Source organism: Rhincodon typus, chromosome 3 (assembly GCF_021869965.1).
Source record: "Rhincodon typus isolate 14 chromosome 3, sRhiTyp1.1, whole genome shotgun sequence".
Taxonomy (NCBI): Eukaryota; Metazoa; Chordata; class Chondrichthyes; order Orectolobiformes; family Rhincodontidae; genus Rhincodon; species Rhincodon typus.
In genome coordinates, this window is record NC_063334.1 from 5,203,235 (window position 1) to 5,222,142 (window position 18,908).

Consider the following 18,908-nt stretch of genomic DNA (forward strand, 5'->3'; position numbering starts at 1 on the left):
TGGAGTGGGAGTGAGTTACAGGCACTCTGGAATGAGAGTGAGTTACAGGTGCACAGGAATGGGAGTGAGTTATAGGCGCTCTGGAACGTGACAGAATTACAGGTGCTCTAGAATGAAGAGTGAGTTACAGGCACTCTGGGATGGGAGTGAGTTACAGGCATTTTGGAGTGGGAGTGAGTCACAGGTGCACTGGAATGGGAGTGAGTTACAGGCGCTATGGAATGAGAGTGAGTTACAGGCACTCTGGAGTGGGAGTGAGTCACAGGTGCACGGGAATGGGAGTGAGTTACAGGCGCTATGGAATGGAAATAAGTTACAGGCGCTATGGAATGGGAGTGAGTCACAGGTGCACTGGAATGGGAATGAGTTACAGACGCTCTGGAATGACAGTGAGTTACAGGTGCATAGGAATGAGAGTGTGTTACATGAGCTCTGGAATGAGAGTGAGTTACAGGCACTATGGAATGGGAGTGAGTTACAGGCGCTATGGAATGGGAGTGAGTTACAGGCGCTGTGGAATGGGACTGAGTCACTGATGCACTGGAATGAGTGAGTTACAGGCACTCCGGAATGGGAATGAATTACAGGCGATCTGGAATGGAAAGTGACTTGCAGGCACTCTGGAATGGGAGAGGGAACATTGGACAGAGGGGTACCCTGGAATGTGAAGGGAGGAGGTACCAGAAGTGGGTAGGTATAGGGGGAGACCCTGGAATGGGGTGGTGCAAGAATGGCCCAGGAGCTGGAGGCCCTCTCCCTGGCTCTTCCTCCCAACTTTGGCTCCTCCTCCCAACTCTGGCTCCCATCTTGCCCTCCCCAACAACCTCCCCTTCATTCTCTCCCAGATCCTGATCTCGCTTCTTCTTGCATCCTCCCCAGTTCTCCCAATGCTTCCTGGTCCCTGTCTCCCCTCATCACCCCTAAACCCTCTCCCAGGCTGCGTCCCCCTGAAATCTGCATGCACACAATTTAAAACTGCTTAGTGCATGCAGCAGTGTCAGCAAACAGAGCCTACCAAAAATCTTTCAGTCTAAGATTTAAAATTAACAATTGAATAGGAAAGGTTTAGAGGGAGATAACACAGTGTGGAGCTGGAGGAACACAGCAGGCCAGGCAGCATCAGAGGAGCAGGAAAGTTGACGTCTCGGGTCAGGACCCTTCTTCAGAAAAAGGGTCCTGACCCAAAGCATCAGCTTTCCTGCTCCACACTGTGTTATCTCTGCCTCCAGCATGGGCAGTTCTTATTATCTCTGACCAGGTTTAGAGGGATATGGGCCAAACGCTGGCAAATGGAATTAGTTCAGGTTAGGAAACGTGGTTGGATTGGGTCGAAGGGCTGTTTCCATGTTGTGTGACTCTATGATCTTTGATCTATCTATGACAGTAACTCACAGGCACTCTGGAATGAGAGTGAATCACAGACGCACTGGAACAAAGGTGACTCATAGGCATTTTGGAATGAGGGTGAATCGCAGACGCTCTGGAATGCAGAGTCAGTCACTGAGTTCTGTCATGTGAGTGATTTTTCAGACATAATTGCATGAAATTTAGATCGCAAAGTGAAAACAGTTGTGCTTTAAATCATAACTGCTATAACATTGAAGGATAAATATGGACTGCTTACCTCCATTCCTGGTTCAGAGTTTGCGGCTATAAAAATTAAAACAACAGGATCAAAAACAGTCACTGAATTATAAACCTTACGAAAACAACACGTTTTCATCTTTTGCATGCTATTGCAGGTAATGTGGTTATTTTATATTGTTAACAAGAGGAGTTTGAACCCCTCTGATAATTACCATTGAAACACAAGCCCCCAATCTGTTGCAGTGGGAGTAGAGGTCCCCTTCCAATAATTAAACCCAAAACACCCAGAGAAGCTCAACTCACCTTGCCTAATTTGTTAAACTGTTACAAGGAAGCTGGGGAGGGGGTCGGGGGGGGTTAAATGAAAAAAAATCCCTGATATTCACTTTATAAGTAACAAGTAACAATTTATTTATTTAACCCTAACAGTGAACAAATTAACAGAATTGCTAACAAACCAAACAATTCTCCCTTAACTACTAACTATTCCCTAACTGAACTAAATTCTCCTGGTATGCTGTTCCAATAAACATGTCCCACTTATATAAACCCAAGCAATCAGAAAATAAATTAAAACTTTAGTCCCTCAAAGTCTACATGTCTTTCTTCCACTGATCCAGCTGTCAGGGATGTTTTCTCTGTGAAGTCTGCTGTGAGGACTCTTAGCTAGAAGTGCTGTGGTACCTTTTATGGATAGATGGTGCTTTCTTTGAGAGCTTGGTGATTTCTTGTGAGCTAGCTGCTTATTTCTCAGACGGGTGTTTGCTCTCAAACTGATTTTTACAAACTCTCTCCTTATAGACCTTGGATGACACACCAATTTTCTTACAATAGCATTGTCAAAACCATCAGATTAAATTCAATTGGCTTTCAATCGCTAAGTGCTTGGTTTAAATTAATTGGCTGATTCCAGCTCATTGCCAAAATATCAAAACTAGCCTAAAGTTTCCAATCACACAACCAATTGATACATATTTCCATTTCAGAACTGGCTGTATATCTTCAGCAACATACAGGCACATTATTTTTCTGTATAAATCTCTAAGCTTAGAAAAGCACTTTACCTCTTAAAGGAACCATGCACGCTACTCTTTATCATTTTTTTTACCAACAGATTCTAGCTTCCTGCCTTCCAATTCATGATTACTCTACACAATTTCATAACACCTCCTCCCCTTGAGAAAAAAATGAGCAAAAATTATGAAAGGATGGCTTCATTTTTAAAAAAAAATCTTAACAATAATTATCACGAGATACATTGGTCAGTAATCTAAAGTTACACCTTTCATACTAATTCTGTATATATGTATACATATATATATAAAACATTGGACCCGTACCGGTTCTATCTCATCTGCACATTTTCTTTTAAACCAGTGAAAGTGCATCTGCAATAACATTTTTACAACCCACAACATGTAACATCTATAAAATAAAAGCCTGTAACATAAGGCTCCAATGAAATAGTTTTGTATTCTGGTCCTTAAATCTTTCCAAATAAGTGAGAGTGTTGTGGTCTGTATTCACAACTGTATCCGAAACATTGGTTGTAACATAAACACTAAGACGTTATAAGGTGATACCAAACACAATAACTCTTTTTCAGTACTGGAGTATTTTCTCTGGTGGATTTTGAGTTTCTTTGAAAAATAACCAATTGGCCTTTCAATTCCACCATCACCCTCCTGCATCATCACAGCTCCAACCCCTACATTGCTGGCATTGATAGTGACTTTGAAGTTTTTGAAGAAATTTGGTGTAGCTTAAACTGGTGTGGAGGTTAACGTGGCTTTTAAATTCTCAAATACCTTGTTGCATTGTTCTGTCTACCACAATTGCATGTTCTTCTTAGCAAATCCATCTACAGAGCTACCACGCTACTAACGTTTGGTACAAACTTCCAGTCGAATCCGCTCAGTCCCAAAAATCGAAGCAGAAATTGAGGATGGTCTTGGAAATTCCTCAATGGCCTTTGTCTTCACATTCCTCTGGGGTCAACCCTCCATGTCTGATTTTGTGTCCTAAGAATGTTACTTTGCGAATTCAGTTTTTGCTAAACTTATAATCAATTCTCCCTCCGTAGTTTTTCAAAGAACTCTGCCAAATGCACCATGTGATCTTTCCATGAATGGCTAAAGATCACTAAGCCATCTATATAGACGGTACAATTAGTCAATCCTGCCATAACTCTGTTCATAAGTCTTTGAAATGTGGCTGGTGCATTCTTCATTCCAAAGGGCATTACTTTAAATTGATACAGCCCATTTGGGGTCACAAATGCAGAAACGTCTTTCGCTCTCTCTGACAAAGGTACTCGCCAATAACCATGAAGTAAGTCTAAATTTGTAATGTAAGCTTCTGATGTCACCTCTCCAATGATCCCTGGGATTCAGGATGGTACGTACTTGATTTAAAGTGTTGAATGCTTAAACCATCCATGACCTCCTTAAACAGTTTGGCAGTAAAATTGGACCCTTGGTCTGACTGAATCTTCGTGGGGTAGTCCGGGGTAAAGAAAACAAGCAACTCTTCCACAACCATTTTTTTGCCTTGATATTCCGTAATGGAATTGCCTCCAAAAATCTGCTAGACACATCCATTATGGTTAGCAAATACTGATTCCCGCTTTTGGTTTTAGGGAGGGGACCTATACAATCAATCATAACCTGCATGAAAGGTTCTTCAAATGTGGGAATTGGCATCAAATGTATAGGTTCTATTCCTGCCTGTGGCTTTCCTACCATTTGACACGTATGACAGCTACAGCAAAATTCACCCACTCCTTATCATTTCTGGAAGTGAGTTTTTAAACTCCTCCGGCAGAATAATCTCTCTAAGACTCTCATATGTCTTTTCTATTTTTAATGCTCTCACCCATCTATGGAAGTTGCTATGTTTAATTTTTTCAAACTCGATATATGTCTGACCTGGTTCCTTTCTTACATTTCTAAACCATTGTCTATATTGATCGAACTAGAGAGCCTGTGAGGATATTCCTTCATATAAAATGCTGGTTACATCCCTGCCGAGCGTGATGCAATACTTGTTCCAGCTGGGCACAGATTATGGATACTGAGATTGAACAGTGAAGGTCCTTACTGATCCTTAGGCCTCATTAAGTGAAGATGGAATCATTAATGACAATCATTTGTTCCTGGAATCACTTTGGCCCCCAGGTGAATGAGGAAGACTGTGTGATTGGGATTTGAGGTGGGCCAAGGGCAATTGGTGGGTTGTGGGTGTAGGAAGCAGTGGTTGGGGGAGGAAAAATTTATGTCTGGCAGATCACTGCCTGTGTTACTGTCTTATAGGGTTGGGACATGCAGTCCTGCACATCTCAGCTCTGGATACATTTATGAGGGCCTTCCTCATGATTTGTGCCACATTGCACTGTGTGGGTTCAGCATGTGTAATATGCTCGAGGATAGCACCATTGAACACGGATCCTGAAAGAGGTGCAGTACTCCAATGTGATTGACAAGTTTTCTTAACACGCTTCACTAATGCAAACATATTCACATTCCAATTTGAGGTGTGGTGCACTTCAGGCTTGTAAGAACCAAGACTATACTCAATACGAGAAGGTTCAGCTGCTTGAAAGACAGGTGCTATACAGCTTAGTTTCTCAGCATTAATATATTATAGGCAGTTTTAAAAGCATGACAGTCAATGTCTTCACTTAGTGGCAATTTTGATATTATTCTAAATTGCAATTCAACAAGAGTGAAGCTGAGAAATGGTTTCAAATATTACAATAATGCATTGGGCTTCATTTGGAGCATATTGATGAAGATGGAAATGATTTGAAACTACTTATAGTTGCGAATTCTTTATACTGGAGGGATGGAGCACAGTAGGCATTTAGGAAAGTTTAACACCATTCCCAAAACTATCATATTATTCAGAGTCAGATCCATTCAGGAACAAAAACAGAAGTTGCTGGAAAACCTCAGCAGGTCTGGCAGCATCTATGAAGAAAAAAATCAGAGTTAACGTTTCAAGTCCGGTGACCCTTCCTCAGAACTGATGGTAGCTGGGAGAATGTCAGCTTATATGCAGAAAATAGGGAGGGGTGTGGTTTAGGGAGTAAACTTCTGTTTTTGATAAAGACTTCGCAACTATATAAATAAGTAGTTTCAAATCCTCTCCATCTTCATCAATATGCTCCAAATTAAGCCCAATGCATTCTTGTAATATTAAAAACCATCACTCTTGTTGAATTGCAATTTAGAATAATATCAAAATTGCTATTAAGTGAAGACATTGACAGTCATGTTTTTTTTTTGCGAGCTTCATTTCCCCAAAGTAAAGGAGATCACATTATGAGCAGCGAAGGCAGTAGACTGATTGTGGGAATTGCAGGTGAAGTGTTGCTTCACCTGGAAGGTAAGTTTGGGCCCTTGGATACTGGGGAGGAAGGAGTTAAATGGGCAGGTGTTGCACCTTCGCCGGTTACAGGGGAAGGTGCCGTAGGGCTGTGGAAGGGCTGATGGGGGTGAAGGAAGTGTGGACCAGGGTGTCCCGGAGGGAACGGTCCCTGCAGAAAGCGGACAAGGGAGGGGAGGGGAATATGTGTCTGGTGGTGGCATCTTGCTGGAGATGACAGAAATGGCGTCTGATGATCTTCTGGATGTGGATGCTGGTGGGATGGTAGGTAAGGACAAGGGGAACCCTATTGCTGTTGAGGGAGGGAAGAGAAGGGGTGAGGGCGGAAGTGCGGGAGATGGGTCCGACCTGGTTGAGATCCCTGTCGACAACAGTGCTGGGGAATCCTCGGTTGAGGAAGAAGGTGGACATTTCGGAGACTCCCTTGTTGAAGTTGGGCTCATCTGAACGAATGCGATGGAGATGGAGGAACTGAGAGAATGGGATGGTGCCTTTACAGGAAGCAGGGTGTGAGAATGTACGGTCCAGGTAGCTGTCGGAGTCAATGAGTTTAATGTGGATATTAGTGGCCAGTCTATCCCCAGAAATGGAAACGGAGATGTCGAAGAAGGAAAGGGAGGAGTCAGAGATAGACCAGGTGAAAGTGAGGGCAGGGTGAAAATTGGAAGCGAAATCAACAAGCTTTTCTAATTGCAGACGAGAGAGGGATGCAGCAGCAATGATATCATCAATACATCGGAGAAAGTGTTGTGGGTGTGGGCTGGAATGGGACTGGAACAAGGAATGTTCCACGTACCCCATGAAGAGACAGGCATAACTGGGGCCCGTGGACGTACCCATGGCAACCCCTCTGACCTGAACAAAGTGAGAGGAGTTAAAAGAGAAGTTGTTGAGGGTGAGGACAAGCTCCGCCAAGCGGAGGAGGGTGGTGGATGAGGATGATTCAGGCCTTTGGCCAGGAAGAAGCGGAGAGCCCTAAGACCCTCCTGGTGGGGAATGGACGTGTAAAGGAATTGTACATCCATGGTAAAGAGGAGGTGGCTGGAGCCGGTAAACTGGAAGTTTTGAAACTGGCCTAAAGCATCAGAGGAATGTACGTGAGCAAGGATTGGCCCAGGGGAGATAAGACTGAGTCAAGGCAGGAGGAGATGAGTTCTGTGGGGCAGGAGCAGGCTGAAACAATGGGTCTGCCCGGATAGTCCTGTTTGTGGATCCACAAATTCACAAATCCACAAATCCATCCTACCATCCCACCAGCATTCACATCCAGAAGATCATCAGATGCTATTTCTGCCACCTCCAGCAAGATGCCACCACCAGACACATATTCCTCTCCCCTCCCTTGTCCATCTTCCGCAGGGACCATTCCCTCTGGGACTCCCTGGTCCACTCTTCCTTCACTCCCAACACTCCCCACAGCCCCTCGGCACCTTCCCCTCGGCAACCAGCAAAGATGCAATACCTGCCCTCTTACCTCCACCTCCTCCCTCCCCAGTATCCAAGGGCCCAAACATACCTTTCAGGTGAAGCAACACTTCACCTGCAATTCCCAGAATCTGGTCTACTGCATTCGCTGCTCACAATGTGGTCTCCTCTACATTGGGGAAACGAAGTGTTGACTGGGTGACCACTTCACAGAACATCTATGTTCTGCTTGCAAAAAAGACGCTGAGCTAGCTGTTACCTGCCACTTTAACGCACCACCCTGTTCCCTGGCCAACATCTCTGTCTCTGGCTTGCTGCTGTGTTCCAGTGAAGGTCAGAGCAAGCTGGAAGAACACCACCTCATTTTCCGCTTGGGGACCCTGCAGCCCTCTGGACTCACTATCGAATTCAATAATTTTACAGCTTTAACTCTCCCATGTCCTAGCTCCCAACCCCACACACCGGATCTTTGTGATCACATAACCTGCTATTACACAGTACCTATTGTTAGTCACTAACAGTCCCCATTAACAGCCAGATCGCTATCCACTCCTTGTCTATCCAACTGCTCTTCACTGTCTTTGGGTTCTATCCTTTATCCTATCATTTACTCCTTATCCCACCCCCCAGTCTACCTTCTGCATATAGACCGACGTTTTCCCAGCTACCATCAGTTCTGAGAAGGGATCACCAGACCCAAAACATGAACTCTGACGTTTCCTACACAGATGCTGCCAGACCTGCTGAACTTTTCCAGCAGCTTCTGTTTTTGTTCCTGATTTACAGCATCCGCAATTCTTTCGGTTTTTATTCAATTCCATTCAGGTTTGGAGTCAAACTCTTCTCTTACCTTTAGCAGGACGTAAAACTCTCTCGTGAACAAGTGAGGCAGCATCACAAATACGCTTTTAAAGAAAATCTCGTGATGATGAAGTTGCTCTCGAGAACAACCAGTGTAGTTCACCCCTCATTGTCACTTCAGCTTTTAACCAATTTCAGATCAGAAGATATAAGGTGCTTATACAATTAAGTTCATTAGTAGTAAGTCTACAATGTCATTCAGAAAACAAAATAACAAGAAATAAACAAGAATGCTGGGAGTGATTAAAGTCCATGATAGCAGACAATGGAATTAAGAGGAACTTACCCATGACATAGAATAAGAACAGGGAAAAAAGAACAAAACCTGAGAACAGTCTCATTTTCCTGCATTGGTTGAGTCAGTACTGTGCAGTTGTTTACTTGTAATGTATGATGAAGCTGGTTTATATAAATAGATGGATTCTCAGTGACACATTGCGCAATGTCAAACATGCAGTGGGTTAATGATTACAGAAAATGACAGAGTGCATGTTTCTGAGTCAAAATGTATCAATATTGTTAAATGCGTCAATGACATAGATAAATATCAAACCTACAAAGACCCAGTCACAAATAAGCCATCCAGATTGTCTATACTTTCACTGGAGTACACAGTGAACTCTGTCTCATTCCACTCCTGTCGAAAACAGAAAGAAACAACGAATAATGACAATCAGAAATGTTCAAATTTATAAAGCTTTAATGAAAGATTCTTAACTCCTTATCTCACTTGTCTTTATAAAAGACAAATTATGAGTCACAACAAGTGATACAATCACTATGTAATCTTTGTTTCAATGAAATAAAATCCGACTCCCATTTGAACACAGGGATGAACTTTCTACTTTGCTGCACCATCTAACTTAGATTGAAGAGTGGTTGCTGGCTTTTGCCCTGGATGTGACAGAGAAGGGGAGATCAGTGCCGCACTGTCTGGGCAGGGAGTTGGAGGGCGTGGTACAGAGTTGGGATTTCCTCAGGATCCACTGTGTAGGCTCCCAACCAGATTAAAGCTGTCTCTGCCCACTGGAGGAAGTGCTGTAGGAAGAAGGTCAAAGGCCTTCTGCACTCTGCCAGTGTAAGTGCCACCATCTTTGCTCTGATACCTCACTCTCACTCTATCTCTGACACTGTACTCACCTCTCACCAAGACTCATGTTCGATCACCCTCACTATTACCTGCAACATTTTCCCTCACTCTGTGATCTTCTACAACCCATGAAACTACTGACCCTGCATGCCCTCTGCGCTGCCTACTCAATTGCTCAGAACATCTCACCAGCTGTATTGGTTGTGCCACTCACTCTTATCTTCCATAATACCTGACTGTCTCTCATTCCAGGTCAAAAACTGCCCCTTAATAGGGCAGACAAAACCAAAACAGGTGGTGGACCTCCCAACATTCAGCTCCTCACGCCTCATCCATGGATAGGATCCTGACTCTGACCACTCTGCGTGCCTGATTAACTGTGTTCAAGCCCCTGAACTGGTATCAGAGGATACCCTTGCCTTGCTGTGCTGGAACCCCCTAAGTGAAGGACTATCCCCTTTGACTGCAGCCTGCTGTTAATCAGGACAGGTTTCCAGGCTTTGTGTCTGTACTAAACTGCAAGGCAGTAATCTTAGCTTGGTATCTCTCACTGATGGAACCAAAGTGTTGAAAGGCAGGGGAAGACAGGGATGCTGTGAGCATCTAGGTAGGGTCAGAGTGAGTGAGTGCTAGGACAGCAAGTGAAGAGCTTGGAGACACAGCCTGGTCTAGTCACTGAGCTGGCTGTGTGTCCCTGAGCAAACAGTCCTTGCTGCAACATTACACCGAGAGTTACTGGGGCAGACGGAGGTGCTGCATTGAATTACAGAAGCACCCTGTAAGTGGATCCCAAATGCACCTTGAGGGTTCCTAAAGGCTGGCACGTATCAGATGCCAGTGCCCTGCGAAGTCCATGTGACCAGTGCTCTTGGAGCGTGCCCTGAGATGCTGGTACCTTCCAACATAGAGATCCTTCACGCAAGTTGTGAATTGAGGTTGCCTTTGACTTCCATGTTGAGTCGAGTCGACATCTAGCTCGATTGGTATGATAGGAAGCTAATGACATGAGCCGGGCGGTAACAAGGCATTTAACAAGCTATATTCCCCCTCAAATGGCAACTTGCCACTGCAATAAGGTCTCCATGCTGCTTGTTACGAGTATAAAATATGGAGCGATATAATCTCAATGTTGAGCTTGGCCTCACGATGTCTTGTCCAATTCCAATTCCATCACAATTCTCACCGTAGCACACATCACACTCAGACCCCAATAGGGTTCTGCTCTGTGTCTCTATCATGGCAACCAAGTCATACCCATTTGCCTCTATTTTGTTCTTCAGATCATTCAGATTCAGTTGCGAATGCTATATGCATTCAGATGGAGTGTCCTCAACATGTCCTTTGTCATATAATTCTGCATTCTGATCCTAATGTTTGCCTTTGCTTCATCCGTCTTCTAAATTCGCCCATTACCTTTCTACATCATGCAACCAGTTTGCACCTCTCAAATCTGAGCTCCCTCTTTGGTTTCCATCCCACTGCCAACTTAGTCTGAACCTTCCTCAACAGTACCAGCAGATCTCCACACAAGGATGTTAGTTTCTGTCCAACTAATGTACAATCCATCCGTCTTGTACAGGCCACAGCTGCCCCCGAAATGGTCCCCATGCCACAGAAATCTGATGCTCTCTCTCTTACACCAGTTCTTCAGCCATGTGTTCAATTATTGAATACTTCTATCTTACGTTCACTATCATCTGGCACTCGAAGGTAATCCTGCAATTGCTGTTTTTGAGGTCCTGCTTTTAAATTTATTTCTGCAGTAGGTGACATTACTAGAGCTTGGGTGCACAAATATGACCATTTGAAGGTAGCATTAAATGGTGTTCAAATTAGCATCCATAGAAACCATCACCGAAAAGAAGTAACCAAAGCCAAATTAAGGCTTTGAAAGAAATTTGATGAAAGTCCAAGACAGGCTGTCAGAGCCTCTAGATAACTCCTGTGTATCTCAGGGTCCTAAGAGTGATTAGTAGGATGATTTGTGAAGCATTGATACTCGTTACCAGGGACTTATTCAACCCTGGGCGGTAGAAATAGACTGGAAACAGTCTCATCTAGTTTTCCATATTCAAAAGGTGGTGGCATCACAAACATGGACCAATACAGTTCCTTTGGACCCTTCTGTTCCACGGCCACTACAAGGATTGTTGTGCATTGCAAACACCACAAATGTATTAGAATTTAACTTGAAGTTTCTTTTTCCTTGCTGATTTTATGGTTAAGCTCTTTTACCAAATCTGTCCCTTTATAGAACAGACCGGCACATTTAAAAAAAAGTTGATGATATTGCAGCAGTGCAATATATCATAGAAACTACCTCTTGATTGCTTGATTTTAATTCAACTGTATGCAATGATTGAGATTATTTATCAAAAGCTTTCTTATGATGTGGAGGTGCTGGTGCTGGGTGGACAAAGTAAAAAGTCACATGACACCAGGTTATAGTCCAACAAATTTATTTGAATCACAAGGTTTTCGAGCGTTGTCCCCTTTTCCCATTGTATATGATCTCATATTAAGGATAAATTCAAATTACATAGCTTTAAATATAATCCAATGAAATTGCATTTAAGAAACAGTGACCAAAGTGCAAAGTTGAGATTGTGATATCAGATGTAAATATAGTGATTACACAACAACATTCTTTAATTATGCTGTACTTGGTATATTGTTTCTCATTTCTCACCACCAACAGAAATTACATTAAACTTGATTAATTTCTTAATTGCACACCAAATGAAGAATGAATCTTAAAGAATGAAATCAATTGAATCAAAGAAATCCTGGTTTTCTGGAAACCTTTGCTTGCCATTATTGTTACTTCAACATTCTCCATACTTTCGGATCCGGATGTTTTTCCCAACATTCCCGGAATAGCAACAGAGCATTAGTACAATCAAAGTCTAAAGCAAAGACACTTATTTGTAATGTAAGTATTTAGCAATGGTGCAGCCTGGCTGCTTAGTTTTGGAGAGTTCCTGTAGCTCTTGTTTGTTTTAATCTCCTCTGCTTGTGAAAAAAAATAGAGGCTTATTTTAACCTTTATTGCCAAATTAAGGAGGTTGTAGGATGTAAATTTTACATCTTGCTCAGTTTTCCTTCCATTTCATTTCACTTCACTAATAAGTTGTACAATGGAGCTCTGATTTGTTAATCTCAATTTGTTCCCTATCCTATGTAGATAGGGTAAGGTGCAGCATAAGATGATCAGTGTAACTGAAATATTGGCATAGGTCTGAATGGTGTAATTGTGTGCTTAAATAATACATTATTCTCTGTATATGACTAGTTGTAAATGATCACTCAACCAGGTCCACCTTGTTGGTGCAATTTAGAATCATCAATAAATGTGGCTTTGCCTGCATCTGAAGAACAGGTTTTTAAAAGTGCTGTTAGTTGTACACTATTGGTTTGTAGAGTTTACTGACATAATAGTAGGGACTACAGATCAAAAGTAATCCATTGATTATGAAAGGTCTGAAGGTGCTATATTGAAGTGAGAGAGTTAGGAAAACACAAATTCCTAACTTTCCTCTGAGGAAGGGTCACTAGACTCAAAATGTAAATCCTGTTTTCTATCCACAGATGCTGCCAGACCGATTGAGTTTCTCTAGCAATTTTTGCTTTCGTTTCAGATTACCAGCTTCCACAGTTCTTGGTTTTGTTTTAATACATAGTCTTGTAAACTTTGTTTTTGAAACAGGAAAAATAAATATTTTCAAAACTTATCCTCCAATTGGTGCTGACGAGAATGTTCCCATCTTAAAAAGCTGAAAACATTCAACAGTACCAATTTCTTTTCGGTTTCTACAACAGTTTCATTGTCTGTATCACCTCATTGCACAAAGCATGCATGTACTCCTGTACGTTTTACCATCAGTTCCACAGATTGGGTTGTAATCCATGCTGCAAATTTCAGTCTCCTGGTTTGGTGGCAGTCAGTTTGGCTACAATACCAAACAGAATCATTTGTCATTACTGAATAATTTGACTTAACAAATGTTCTCAAACAGACAAAGAAAAGAGATGCTGCAAAAGTCTGTGTTTGCTACTGGAATTGCCAGGGCCATTCTTCTCACTGCATGGCACATCACAGGCAGTAACTTCCTGCAAAGATACCCATCAAGCACTGACCGCTCCTAACCCTCACTGCCTCACTTGTCACTTTCCTAGCCACTCACCTCCTGCTCGCTGTCCCACTTGCCCTTCCCTCTGTGAGGAGCGAGTGAAGTGGCGAGCAGTAGGGTGAGGGAACAGGGAGCGAGCGAGCAAGAAGCAGCGAGAAAAGGTTCACCACAATAACATAAGCCACATCAACATCCTGCTTCAGTGAGGAGACAGGAGATACAGGCATTCTAGAATTATTGGTGAAATGCAGGCGCTCCAGAATGAGACAGCGAAACATTGGCTCTGTTGGGCAAAGCGTAAAATACAAGTGCTGTACATTAAAACAAAAGTTTTAGAACGGTGAGTGATTTTTCACAGTAATTGCACAGAATCTAAATTATTAAGTGAAAACAGGTGTAATCTAAAACATAAAAGCTTTAAAGTTAAAAGATAATTATATTCTTCCTCCCTCAATTCCTGGGTCAGAGTTTGCACCTGCAAAATCAAATGGGAGGTAGGAAAATAGTCACAGCACTGGTTTAGAACATAACTTATTGAAACGGCAAATTTTCACCTGTAACTGCATCAGAATGATGATGCATTATTAAGCTATTGCAAACATTATACTTCAATCTTAGCATTTAGTTATACATCAATCGTTTAAACAAATAACTAGATTCAAGTCATAAGAAGCCTTTCAATTTATCATGTCTGTACTGGCTCTGGAACAAGGTACTCAGCTAATTCCACTCTCCTGCCTTATTTGTGTAGCCCTGTCAATTTCATCACTTTCAAATATATATCCGGCTCTCTTTTGAAACATCTACCTCCACCACTCTCCCAGGCAGCACATTCCAAATCCTAACAACTATCTGAGTAAAGAAGTTTCTCCTCATCTCACTCCTAACTTTTTGCTGACAATCTTGAAATTATGGCCCTTGGTTTCTGATACCTACTAATGGAAGCAGAATCTCCCTCATTACCCTGCCGATATTGTTCATAATTTTGAGCACCTCAATATGTCACCTCTTCGGAGCTCCAAGGAGAATATGCCCAATTTCTCTCATCTTTCCTTGTATGTGAAATCCCTCATTCATCCTATCATTCTATCAAATCTTGTTTGGACTCTTTCCGTGACTTTGACATCCTTCCTTAAATACAACACCCAGAACTGAACACAATACTGTAAATGTGGTCTGACCAATGATTTGTAGAGGTGTAGCATCACTTCCTTATGCCTCTATTTACGACCTCAAGGATCCCAGAAGCTGCATGAATAAAACTGTTTCAACTTGCCTGGTCACCTTTAGTGAACCCTGAGGTCCCTCTGCTTTTCTTCTACTTTTTATACTTTCTTCTTGTTTATTGCCACACCAGGAGGCAGCTCCATCAAAATCTCATTGTGTGACAAACTGCTGCAATGTGGAGAGAGAACAGCTCTGATGTGGCTTGAATTTCCACTCTTTCCTTTCTCCACACGGTGGAAGCCTCAGCCAGCTGGAATCATGGAGATGGCCATGTCCTTCATGACCCCTTGGTACAGACCACTAAGGGTATTAACTTCTGGAGTCACCTCTCAAAGCTAACAACAATCTTTAAAATCAAATTCCGCAACAAGAAAGGGGGTTCTTATGGCAGTTGTACCAAGTAGTACTGAGTTCAGTATAATTTTAGTAATGTGCTAGAGGATAGCACTTTTGGAAATGGATCCTGAAAGTAGCACTGGACCTGATTGAAAATACAAGTTATGTTGTTGGTACAATCAGGATGCAGATTCCTGACATAAACACATCAACCTGATACTAATGTATGGTGGGAGGCACAGTTTCAGCTTGTAATTAGTGTGTATTTTCCACCCTCCTATTGAGATGGCTGAAAATCAATGCTCTAAATCACCAAATCTCTCAGTATTAATAAATATATATGGAGTTAGAGAATGGGGCACAATTGCCTTCCTACAATTCCTACTTGTTAATGTATTAAATCCGATTTTAAGAACAGTGCACCAGGGAAATGCCTACATGACTGCAGTATTACTTGTTGAAGCAGGCCTCATTTGGATCACACCCATGAAATATGGGGATGGTGTGAAACCACTTTATTACTGTGTTGAGAATTCTTTGTACTGATGTGATATCCCTTTTTGGAGGATGTGTGGGTGTTTAGGAATGGTTAGCGTCTTCCTCAACACCAACAGCTCAAGCTGGTTGGAGTTGGACACTCCTACAATCATTAGAACATAGAACATAGAACAGTACAGCACAGTACAGGCCCTTCAGCTCACGATGTTGTGCCGAACTTTTACCCTAATCCTAAGGTCTATCTAACCTCCACCCCTGCCTCATACTATCATCCATATGCCTATCTAATAGCCACTTAAATGCCCCTAATAAGGCCTACTCCACTACCCTCTCCGGCAATGCATTCCATGCCCCGACCCCTCTCTGAGTAAAGAAGCTACTTCTGGCGTCTCCCCTATATCTACCTCCACTCACTTTAAAACTATGTCCCCTCGTAATAGCTACCTCCACCCTAGGAAAAAGTCTCTGGCTGTCCACTCTATCTATACCTCTGATCATTAGCATGAAATAATGCAGTGAAAAAATGTAGCAAAATCATGAATTTTTTTTAAAAAATGTGTTGATAAAATCTGAAGTGACAAGGTTCATTTATTTTCTTTAACTGTGAAGCAAACAAAGCAAATTAATTCCCAATGCCATTTCAACTTTTAAACAATTGCCGATCGGAAGGTATAAAGCACCAACAGAAAGCAATGAATCTTGTTCATTTGTAAACTTTCTGTTATTTAACTTAGAGAACAAACTAATGCAAGCGATGTCAGCAATTAAATTCCAGGAGGGTAAACAATGGTAATAAGAGGAACTAACCTGTAACAGAGAACAAGAACATGAAGAGAAGACCAAAAGCTGAGAATTGTCTCATTTTGCCGAAATGGAAGCATTGGGTGGGTGCTGTGTCGTCGTCCACTTTTAACACTGGTGTCGCATGATGAAGCTGATTTACATGACTGCACACTGCCTCAGCAAGTCACGTCCAACGCAATGCAAAGCAATGTTTATGCAAAATGACAGAATGACTGTCCATGAGCTAAAATCTGTCAGTGGTAAATGATGAGCTCAAATCAAACCTCATGGCTGTCCAGGGTTCCTCACCACTTATCCTTATTCCTCATCAGGGAGAACCTGTTGGACCAGATTTTCATATTTGCATTCTGATATGTGAGTCAAAAAATTTCCGTATTCCCTCACCTCACCTTCTACACCTGCCAGTGTTGTTTGGCAGAATTTAGTCTCCGTTTTGTCCTAGGGGCCTGGCTGGAGTGTGGCCTGAGCTGGGAAATGGACAATGTGAAGCTGCCAGGTTGAAATGAGTGTCTCAGTCCATTTGGCCGTGTTTCTTTACAGCCACCTCTTCCCCATGAACAGGTATTTCTGCAGGACAGTGTGAACTGCCCTCACACTCCTACTGGCACCACATTTCATCTGTTGGCTTCGCAAGAGGCTTGGGGTGGGATGAGGGTGACTGACAAGATTTGCAGTTTTCTCACCAATGAAAGTGTGTGATGGTAGAGCCATTGCAGAAATATCACAAGTGACTCTGGTCAGCCTGACTTGACACTGGCCTTTTACTTGAAACAAAGCTTCTTGCACTGACCTTTGACTGATGGTGATCTAGTACGTTGCAGGGACCAAATAACGAGCTCTGCAGCTGCCTTGGAAACAAATTTGTGGGGCCAGCTATTGCCACACAATCAGTGGAGCTTGTGCAAAGCCCCTGTTCACATTGCCTGCTGCCTGTATCAGGCAGCTCGTTCCTGCTCACAGGATGCATTCAGGGCCTTTAACTGGGCATGAAGCTTGACACCTGGCCAGCTGGACGATTCATCTTGAATGATCATGTCAAATTAATGTTGCCCTTGCTTCGCACAGCTCAGGTGGCAGTGCCCAGTTAGCATGGATGGCTGGTGTGCAGTGCAGAGTGACACTAACAGGGTGGGTTCAATTCCTACACCAGCTTTGGTTACCATGACGGACTCTCCTTCTCAACCTCTCCCCCCACCTGAGGTGTGGTGACCCTCAGGTTAAACCATCACTAGCTACCTGTCTCTAATGAGAAAGCAGCCCTATAGTCTGGTCAGAATATGGAGACTTTGCCTTTTGCTTTGAATGGGACTGGATCACATATCCCTGAGATTTAAGACGTAGGGCTGTTACAATGTTGCAGGTTCCTTCAAGGCTGAACTGATCTAGCATGGATTGGGATATGCACCTTTCTGGTCTTGCTAGATGAACCTTGCTGAGTAAATAAATGAAGTTTCTTGCACTATTGCATCTATTTACAGGTTTTGCAAATATGACCTAAATCATTACAAAGACTGTTCTTCGCACACTGACACCTGGTCTGTCTCCTACAAACACAATTGTGTTCCCTGCAGATTCATTCTTGCTTGGTGTGATATACATTTTATTGTTGTTGGGGATCCTGCTTTGGGAAATGGCAAGGCCTGAACTTTTACTTGAACTAATCTTCACTAATCACCTCATCCCTGAATGACAAACTTGTATTTGGAGTAGATGTTGTTCACTATGCTGTGTGGTAATCTGGTTCAATCCAGTTGCTGATATCTGCCTGTCCCATTGTCTATCACTATACAGTTCCTCAAGTGTGTAGATGGTTGGTTCAATTGCTGTCTTTTATTTGCAATTATTTTTGAGCTTTGTTGCAACTTGAAATCTGAACTCTCTTCTATTTTGATACCAGGATTGTGTTGCCCATTGACTTAAATCTCTGCATGGCAAAATGTTTGGTGTGGGTCAATGATTTCCCACAAGAAATCTTTGGGCTTATCTTCACTAAGAGACTGTGCTACCTCATTGTGTGGATAGCTCTTCAGATTTTTGCATTCTGAGTCTATGTTTCACTCAGGCAGATTTTCTGAAAATTGACCTAAGTTCCGCAATCAGTTGTTCAGTTTTAGAATGTGCCTGCGGGATTTCTTTGCTGCAAAGAGTTATCCATGATTTTTAGTGTCCGGTGACTGTTCTACGCACCGATCTACCCATTGGCCTTTCAGGCATATATTTTTATGGTTGTATAAAAACATTTTTTAAAATGAATAGATTCTGTAGATCTTTGTGACAGGTTAGATTTTCTTATACAACAACAAAAACAGAAGTTGCTGGAAAAGCTCAGCAGGTCCGGCAGCATCTCATCAGAGAAATCAGAGTTAAAGTTTCGGATCTGGTGACCCTTCCTCAGAATTGCTGTAGCTAGGAAAACGTTGGTTTATATGCAGAAGATAGGGTGGAGGAAGGGGGTAAAGAGTAAATGATAGGTCGAGATAGAACCCAAAGAGAGAGAAAAACAGTTGGACAGACAAAGGAGTGGATAGCGATCTAGCTAGGAGACAAGCATTACACAGGGAATT

At 42.5% G+C, this 18,908-nt stretch overlaps 1 protein-coding gene across 1 annotated transcript in view; it reads right to left on the minus strand.

Moving 5' to 3' along the window:
- Nucleotides 1–8,661, minus strand: part of LOC125482846 (serine protease inhibitor Kazal-type 1-like) — a 14,406-nt gene extending 5,745 nt beyond the window's left edge. The window contains exons 1-2 of the mRNA XM_048595416.1: nt 8,546–8,661; nt 1,625–1,650 (exon numbers count right to left, since the gene is read on the minus strand). Of these exons, the coding sequence (XP_048451373.1) occupies nt 1,625–1,650; nt 8,546–8,600 (81 nt within the window). The 5' untranslated portion in view covers nt 8,601–8,661. The remainder of the gene's footprint in view (nt 1–1,624; nt 1,651–8,545) is intronic.
- Nucleotides 8,662–18,908: the final 10,247 nt, after the last annotated feature.